General features: G+C 40.6%; 1 protein-coding gene across 2 annotated transcripts in view; it reads right to left on the reverse strand.

Moving 5' to 3' along the window:
• LOC137972397 (receptor-type tyrosine-protein phosphatase T-like) overlaps positions 1–10,000 on the reverse strand; it is a 97,901-nt gene that overhangs the window by 57,201 nt on the left and 30,700 nt on the right. For both annotated transcript variants that reach the window (XM_068819102.1, XM_068819103.1), the window contains exon 8: positions 5,477–5,790. In XM_068819102.1, the coding sequence (XP_068675203.1) occupies positions 5,477–5,790 (314 nt within the window). The remainder of the gene's footprint in view (positions 1–5,476; positions 5,791–10,000) is intronic.

Consider the following 10,000-nt stretch of genomic DNA (forward strand, 5'->3'; position numbering starts at 1 on the left):
AAGGAACAAGATTCCACGGAAACGTCTTCAAAAGACTCTGAAACGTTGAAGACCTTGACAGCTTCAATGTCATCCATGACATCAGCAGTGACGAAAATGGCGGACACCTTAAGGTCAAAACCAAACACTAGTGGTCTGCAACGATTACCGGTACCAACATGGGACGGCAGTCGCAGATCCTATGCTACCTGGAGAAAAGAATTCAATCATTGGATGAAGAAATACGATCAAGATAAAGATGAACAACTGCAACGGTTCCGAAATGCATTGCCGAGAGGATCGTGGTGGTCTGACCAGGTAAAAACTTGCAAAACCATTGATAGCGCGTGGAATATATTGGACACAGAATTTGCAGACAAACGTAAACTAATGGACGAACTGCTCCTCGAAATAAATAGCCTTACGCCCGTAAAACGAGACTCCAGGTCGTTCACGCACTTCGCCACGACAATATCATCCTACGCGAATGATATGGAAGATAATGGATGTCCGGTGTTGGAGTCTTCAGAAGCGCCATTTCTTATGTCTCAACTTTTGTCCAAGCTCGATCGGAACGATAATTCTCATTTTGGAAGAGAAATGAAAAGAGAAGGTAAAGAGGAAACTGTCAGTAACCTCATCACCTGGTTGCACGTAGAAGCAAGTGTCCGCTCAAGGGGCAAGAATAACACCGTGTCTGAAGACAGAAACGAGAGTCGCCGATACAGGACCCCAAGGAAAACTGAGAACAATGCCGCAAGTGGCGAAGAACCCGATGATGACACCTGTCCACTTAACTGTAAAACAAAACATCACCTCGCTGCCTGTCCTGTGTTCCAGGAGTTAGCTATCAGTCAGAGATGGGAGATTGTAAAGCAACATTGGCGATGTCGTAAATGTCTTAGAAAGCATCATACAAGCAACTGCAGGAAACCAGACGGTTCAACATGCGACAAATGCAGAAAAAATCATCACCGTTCTCTTCATAATGACAAGATTGGTGAAACAAGCTCAAGTCCAAATCCAAGAGCATCTTCTTTCCAAAGTCAGTGCCAGGCCCCCTCGAGTACATCAAATGGTAGCATCCAAGAAAATGCTGTTCACCACAAAGAGAAGTTAAAGCTCATAACTGGTTTGTGCCCTGTTCAAAAAGTTGGAGTCATGAACGGAAACGGAGAATTTGTTGAAGTCCTTGCGATGTTAGACTCTGGATCCAATACCAGTCTTCTCTCAAAGAATGCAGCCAGGCGACTTGGGTTGAGTGGATCAGCAACACATCTGACCATGAATTTGGCTGGTGGGAAGAAGAAAAGTGAAGCTTCACAGATAATCGACATCACTGTTGCCTCACCTGCTGACGAGGATATTAAGAAGACCCTTCAAGTGTACACTGTTACAAGGCCCTGCAGTAAAGCAAAAACGCTTTCCAAAGAATTAGTGCGACACTACCCTCATCTCAAGCACGTTTGTGATAAACTACACCTTTCGGGTGGCGCCATAGATCTCCTTGTCGGTACAGACTTTGTAGAAGCCTTCATTGATATCCACACAGTGTCCGGAGAGCCAGGGGAACCTGTTGCGAAACGAAACTGTTTTGGTTGGTACGTTATGGGACAGTTTGAAAAGAACAACTCTACTACTTCAGAAATTCAGTCGGTTGAAATCAGAACAGCAAATGTCGTGGACGACATCAAAGAACTTCTTCACCAAGACCTCCTTGGCGTCAAACCGACCAACCTTTGTACGTGTAGTGAGAACGAGATACGCGAAAGCAAGTTCGTTAAGTCCCTCGCAGCATCAACTACCCTGGTTGACGGAAGAATACAAGTTAAGATGCCCTGGACGGAAGCGGGCCCTCCCAAACAAAGTAACTATGGCATCGCACTGAAAAGGCTGTTTTCCACGGAGAGGTCATTCCAGAAAAAGGGGTGTCTCGATGTTGTCAACGAGGATGTCCAAAAACCTCTAGAGCAGGACTACGTGATTCAAGTCTCTCCTGACCAGATTGATCATAGCAAGCCTGAATGGTACTTACCCTTACAAGCCGAAGGACAATGCCCTAAATTTGAAGCTAGAGCCCCCATCGAACCTACAGCAAAAGCTGGTGTCTTGATGGAAGTGAAAATCGAGAAGACTAAAACGCCAATGCAACACGAAGCAGCCATAGCGGAATTTCAAACCAAAGTTGATCTGGATAAGTCTGAAGAAGATACTAACCCCGTTTTTCATCAACTGTTGAATACCTGTTCTACATTTTCAAAGATACCGAGAACACTCGCTTACGTTCGCCGATTTATCCAGAATGCGAGAAAAAAGAATATTAAGACAGGTTCAATCACTGTTCAAGAATTGCAAGGCTCGGAGAAACAGCTATTCAAGTGGAGTCAGGCACACCTAGATCCCTCTGCCATTGACAAGAAATTAACTCCGAAGCTGGACGAAAACGGATTATATCGAGCTCATGGACGACTCGAAGATGTCAGATCGCTGCCACAAGAATTAAGAAACCCAATTATCCTTCCCCGCGATCACCCTCATGTCATCTTGCTATTACGTGACCTCCATAAAAGACGCGGACACTGTGGGTACAAAAGCCTAATTAACGAGGCAAGGAGAAAGTACTGGATCATTGGAGTTCGTGGTATGTCCAAAGCGCTCACAACAAAGTGCATTACCTGTAGGAAGCTCCGAAAGAAGCCATTGGAACAACTCATGGGACAAATCCCATCCTTGCGAGTTGCTTGATGGCATTCCGTCGTTTCGCGAGTTTGCGTGGTCACCCGTGCATTTGCTGGTCCGACTGCGGGACAAATTTTGTAGGCGCACAAGGGTACTTAAAGGAAATGATGCAGAGTTGGAACGTCCCCAAGATTGAAGGTGGTCTATCTGAAGATTTCTCGTGCGATTTTAAATGGAAATGGAATCCCCCTCATGCCAGTCATCAAAATGGCGTTGTGGAAACCCTCATCAAGTCAGTCAGACAAAGTCTGAACGCTACATGCAAGAATCAAGCCTTTACCGAAGAGCAATGGAGAACATTTCTCGCGGAGACAACCTACGTCATCAATGGACGTCCTTTATACCCAAGTTCTGACCGCATATGGGAAAGCTCGCCAATTACTCCAAACGATATTCTCATAGGACATCATCTTACAATTCCTCAACCAGAACCAGAAGAAAGGATCAACCCAAGACATCTTTTAAGAAGTACAGAAAATCGCGTGAACGAATTTTGGAGATGCTGGATGAGATACTTTGCGCCAAATCTACTTCCACGAAATAAGTGGTTTCGCACCAGAGAAAACCTTCAAGTCGACGACTTAGTTCTAGAGATAGACCCAAATCACAAAAGATCCCAATGGAGGATGGCGCGAGTCATTGCATCATACCCAGGAAACGATGGTTTGGTTAGGAAGACAAGAATCAAGACTCAGGACGGTGAATACGACAGGCCGATTCACAAGCTGTGTCTTTTAGCAACAAAAGACGAATTAAATGCGAACCTTTCTTAATCAAGGGAATACATAGACCAGCATTATGTAATAGACATTACGTTATTTGTGACATCTCGAGTCATTGAATACCGATTATGTTTAAGTCGTTGCTCAATTAGAGGTAACTTCTAATTTCCGCACTGGGGCGGAGTGATTCGCACTTCGCGCGTTAAGTTCTTTCGCTTACTGGTTTAATGTATGCAACTATTCTTGCAATTTATTTATCACAGCAAGTTTGCGTGAGTTGAAAGGTGACAACTAATTAGAAATTCAGAAATATATAAATCGACACTGTACTGCAAACGCGCAAATCACTTTTTTACTTACCTCCGATCAAGAACGTTAAAGACAGTCAACAGAAGAAATCAAACCATAAGATCGTGTAGATTAGAAGATACAAATTGTAAGTATATATTCACGAAATCAGTTCCATTCCTTTTTAGCCTATCTTCGGTATTCTAAAACATTAATCTACTTGTGTAATATTTTTCTTTCAGTCGACTAGTTCAACGACTTACAGCTAGTACGGATAAAAGTCTAAAAATCTACAGGGTCTTGGCGTGATCCTGCCATAAAATAGTGCCTCGAACGTAGGCGCGATTCAGGATTGTCTTTCAAACAATCTTTATTTTATCCTTTTGACTCGTTTTTTTATTATTAATATTGATTTTACCCTCAGTCTGCATTTTACCCCCGGTCTGCAGTCTGCAGTCTGCGTTTTACACTGACCGCCCAAATAACCGATTTTTCGACGGAAAATTCATCCCAGAGGATAAAACTATTCACTGGACATGTAATAAAGACAAATATGTTCGAGCGAAAGCGAAAACAAGCGAATATTTTGACGGAAAACACAATAATGTGAGATCAAAGGAACATGTGGTGAAGACACGCAATTGCGGCATCGCTTCGACAATAATCTTACCTTTTCAGCGATTTTAACGCTTGAAATTCCATTCAATCCACCTGGTCTAGTCTTTGAATTCACTATTATCGCTGCCCTGCGAATCTTCAGTGTTCTACATAACAGCACACTTGGTAAAAGACGGCTCGACGGGCGACAGATTGTTGTCGATGTTGTCGCCTGTCTTGTTCAGTATCCAATTGATTTGCCATTATTGAGCTTCATAAGGGTATATTTTGTTCAAAGATCCACTAAAACGCCATTCGCGCTACATGACTTTCGACGCTATTGCCGGTTAAGTTAATCGTTATAATGTGTCCACCAGAGAAATCTACGCATTTCCTACTACCCTCTCGATCCTAAGAAAATACGCGCAGCAGGGCTCTATGCACAAGACACCACTTAGCAGGGGAGTGACAGGCAAGACTTTTACCGACACGGAAAAAAATAAAACGGAGAGATTCTACCCATTTTTCAACTGGGATTGCCGTATACGGCAACCCAGTAATAATAGCATGACCTGTACGTGGTATTTGGCAATAATACCGGCTCGTAATATTTCAAAATTTTCCAATTTGTATTTTGGACAATTTTGAAATATCACTCGCAGTATTATTGCCAAATACCACTACAAGTCATGCTATTACCTATACTAATATCGGAGGTCATTACTGAGGATAACTCCCATGTCATGTACTGATGAACTGTACTTTATGAGTTAGGAGGGAGCGGGGTCATAATTTTATATTACCAGTCGTCAAAAAAAGTAGCGTTTCAAGAGATCTCTTTGTTAGTAACTGATGCCTTTTCCATTTTATTTCATATTAATATTTTAAGCTTTGATGAGACAATGAACTTGTAAAGCCATTCGTATGTCGTGACTTTTTATCATGAAGATGGAATTAAGACTACTACCGCTATTTAAGCGGTACGACTAGCACGCGGCCTAATATTTTTCCAAGGAATTTCCGCTTTTCTAATGGCAACCAGTGCACCTATGAATATCATCAGGAGATGGGCATATTTATTTATATGGCCAAAATAGCTGAAAACGGCCAGATGCAAATTGAACCCTATAGTTAGTAATAGCCATACGAACCTTGTCGCTACCATTTTCTTTGTACGTGAGCCATTCTGTTCCATTTAGTGAAAACAGCAATTTGTACGATGTTGTGAGGTAACCACCGGGGTCATTTGGAGCTCCTTGAGTAGCTACAGCGCAGATAAAGAATTTTCCATTCAGGTCGATTTGTAGGAAGTCACTGGCATTGTCATCAGTCCTGGGTGACCAAACATCATCAGTATAGAGGCGTGCTTTGTAAGGTTGAAAGCCATCACGGGACGACGAGGCCGAGAAGCGGTCGCTTGGAAAAGCCAAACTGCTGGTTATACCAAGACCTTGCATTTGGCACGCTTACAGCAAAAAAAAAAAAAGACAATAATTTTTACACTTAAAATAATTGATAAACTATGCAAATATGTTACGTTTCAGCTGCCATTTGATTCGTTAAAGTGAAACCTTTTTGTTGTTTGTTTTTTTTCCCTTTTTTTGTTCCGTTCTTTCCCTTTTCTTGTTCACAGTTTGTTATAAATTGTACCCAAAAATCTTGTCACCATCCTTTGGAAAAGAGAAAATTTTATCTTTACAAATATGCAAATGTGATGAAGTGTATACTGAGGATTCAAAAAGACAAGACATTGAACATAAAGCCGCTCGACCAAATTTCTGTGAATTTTTTAGGCCCTAAATTCCTTTTAGCCATTATTTATGAATATTTCGTCCCTGGGAAGAGATTTATTGCAGAAGTTTAGGAATAGTCATTTCGTCAAACATTACGTTTGAACTCCCAGTAACGCACAAATCATGGAGGAAATGGGACCCGGCCATAAATCTCTCGTGGATCACCAATTGCATAGCAGAAACTACAATTCAGAAATAGGGACCTTAAGCACCACGACGGGAGGCACGACGACGGCATACCGGAAGTTTATTTTCCGTTCCGGTCATGCGCAGAACCTGAAAAGCTTATTGCAATCGGCCGTCGTCCTGTCGTTGGCGACGCCACATTCACTGTTTTGACGTAGTGAGTACAACGTCGTAATTCCTTGCAAAGTTTTTGGTCCTTTTCTTTGATTTACCGTATTTTTCTTTCCACACATAAAGAAGTACTCAGTTTTCTGGTGTTAACTGCTAAAGTTATTTGAGGAGAAATTCCACGATGAACATTGCCCATCGGCAAATTCACAGACAACCTCAGGCTCGAAGAAATCCATTCGGTAAGATATATTACACGTATATCTTCTGTGCCCTAGTTATCACTGATCCAGTTTAATATGCTCGCCATTTCTTTTTATACTGATATCTCTCTCTACATCTAAGCTATTTATACATATTTACATTTCTGAGGTGATGAGAAAGTAAAATTATCTTTGTGTGAAATAATTTTCAGTGCCGCTATAAACAGCGAAACTGGGACAACTTACCTTTTACTCTAAGGCGAACTAAATGTACCTTATTGTTTACATTTAATATCGTTTAAACCTTATAGCCACCAAAAATCGTCATAAGCTACCAGCAGCTTTTGCAAACGAAGAAGAAGTGTTCTCCTTTTTGAAAACTGGCGGGAAGTTGCCGTAGCAGTGTTGCTTAAAATGCTCAGTCGAGTGGAACGCGACGTCGGTCTCGCCCCAGCCTTTACGCGGATGTGCCGTCGCCGTCGCCGTCGCCACCTACCGTCCTGGTGCTTATGGTCTCTAATTACAGGCTAAAACGGGATAGCGCAATAAAGGAAATTGTTCTGAAGTTAATATGTAGGAAGTCATCACAAGTGCTGATATTTTCCTCCGACCTTTTCCAGGTGCAAACAAAACACCTAACAGTAAACTCTTTTTTTTTTTTGTGGCCATCGTAGGTTAATTAAGAATAAAATACAAACAGCGGAGATAAACATTTTTGAAGTTCATTTTATATTAACTTGACGTTTCGTATGCTTCTCTACATACATTTTCAAAAGTAACGGTTTCATTTTCAAAGTTTTCTTATATACGAAATAAGGAGATCTGGGTACTATATTATTGTCAAAAACGATCTTTAAAGAACAAGAAAGCACTGGCTGTTGTTGATTGTAACCAATGTAATAACAACTTCTCACTCCTAACTTTCGAATTCATGGAGAGCTTTAGCTCCTGGATATACAATGTCTCTTTTATTTTAGAATAACAATCTGTTTTTTTCCTAATGCAATAATATCAAAACTCTCCCATTTGATGTCGTGTCCAGTCGTGATTTGGTCGGCGATGGCTGAATGGTCATCTTTACTAGTTAGAGCCTTAAGTTCAAAAGTTAGCAGTGAGAAGTTGTTATCATATTAGTAACAAACAACACCTGTCAGCACTTGATCGTCTTTCATATTAATATAGTACCCAGATCTCTTTATTTCATATACAAGAAAACTTTGAAAATGTAACGGTTACTTTTGAGAATGTATGTAGAGAAGCATACGAAATGTCGACTTAATATAAAATGCATTCTTGAAAAATAATTGTCTCTGCTGTTTGTATTTTATGCTTAATTAACCTAACAGTAATGATTGGTTGATGTTTATGGAAATGAATGCATTGAAGGGTCTCTGATGAGTCCCGTAGCAGGGACAAAACCTGTAAGCAAGTCACACCAGCCGACATCGAATAAATGGGCTGTAGTATTATCCTCAATTGAAAACAGAGGTACGTCACTTTAAAGATTTCCCGTAAGAGTCATGACTCCATCCTTTAAAAAAAACATTATAGAGATTCGCCACTAAATACGAACTTATTCAATGAAGTGCGTTAATATTATGAAACCCGGGGGGAGAGTTTCCTGCAAATTGTAATGCCATTTTGATTAATCGCGAGGATGGTTAATTGCAGTAGTCCGGTTGCGAGCCGCAGTAGTATAGAAAGTGAAAAGTGATTAGAATACAACAGTTTCGTTTCCATAACGTCCTGGAATGTAAATATCGGTCTGAATCTGTATAAAAGGAAAGGGTTATAGTCTTCTCTGATCCATCATATAATTAACACAATGTAAAAAACGACGTTGGAAAATTATTTAAGCTTGCTGAGTTCCGGCTTGTTGCGTCATTGCGCATTTGTTCTCGATAGGCTAGCCATATATTATTATATATTATTTTAGTATAAATACACAGGTGATTGTACAAAATCGCGCCCTCTGATTGGCTCGCTATCTCGGATTTTCAGCCGATCATCACCTCGACGAACAAAATGGCTGCCAGTAGTTGTTTTGCCACTGTAAGTGAAGATGATTTCGGGTTGAAATGTTTTTTTTTTTCTCTTTTTTGAAATAATCACCTGTGTATTTATACTAAAACAATTATTCGCCTCAGGCTCAGTGCGCTGATTGGTTGCACGTGATGTGATTATTGCGCGATAATCACCTAAGGCTTTGTTTTTTTTAAATGGCCGCCAGTCGCTTTGTCGAAGTGACAAACGAAGAAATTAATGGTTTTAAAGAAAATGCATGTTTTTCCAAATAATCACCTATGTAATTATGCTAAAACAACCATTCACTTCGCCTTCGACAAATAATTAACATATATTGGGCGACCTTGTGCAAAATGTGATCGTTATTTGTCAGTGGTGAGCAGATCAATCATTTCCCGAATCCGAAGGCTGAGGCAAATAATTTATCTGCGACACACTGACAAATCAAAATATTTCGATAATTGTTTTATCATTCGACCACCCATTTTTTTTTATTTACTTTTGTTTTTGGCAAGCCGTAAGTGTGCACTGCCTTGCAGGAGTCGAGTAATCGCAGAAATCAATTGGTTTCGTTCTCAGTAGATTGTACTTACAGTCAAACGTTTAATAACAAAATGTAGGTGTCAACAAAGCTAAATAATTTCGCAGTCTTGAAGGACTTTAAATCCGAATCCAAAAAATGGGAAAATACGGTATTTATTGATGAAGAAGCTTTAACGTGCTCTCCAACAGTTTACTTTAAAAGTTAAAGTGCAGTTGTAAAATTGTTTAGTGTCTGCTGCGTGTTCCATTGTTCGATACTTAGCTCATTTACAATATGCTCTTCCTGAGAGGCTGTGAGAAGTGGTTACGGTGCACTCTCGCTATGGCCAACCCAAGAGGTTGCCGTTATGGTGTTTACGGTCTTCTTGTTGTTCAGCGATTCCGATAACGTTTCTGACATCTTCCTCTTCATGTGGCTGTTTTTTTGATCAACTAAAGATGTCAAATCAGTGTCTGACAGCTCGGGGAACCGATCGGCCATTTTCACACAACAGAGTGGTTTCGATTACGCATAAGCAGAATGTAATTTGCAGCAAAACACTTATTTGTAGGTAGTTATTTACAGGTCACCTGGTGGGCTCTCTGCCAAAGTTCGAAAGGAAGGAAAAAAGGCATCCACTGATAATTGTTAAATATATATCAGATAGTACGTGCGCTGTGATTGGGTACATTAACGGACCGTATTCTACAGTGCGGGCCGCACAGCGGGGCCGCACTGTAGAATAGAGAAATTTCCATAAAACATTTTCTAGCAAGTTTTTCACATCGTTTCTGTTATATAAACTAGTAAAACGGTTAATTAAAATTCTTGCAAGCT

This window comes from Montipora foliosa, chromosome 10, assembly GCF_036669935.1.
Source record: "Montipora foliosa isolate CH-2021 chromosome 10, ASM3666993v2, whole genome shotgun sequence".
In the NCBI taxonomy this organism is placed as follows: Eukaryota; Metazoa; Cnidaria; class Anthozoa; order Scleractinia; family Acroporidae; genus Montipora; species Montipora foliosa.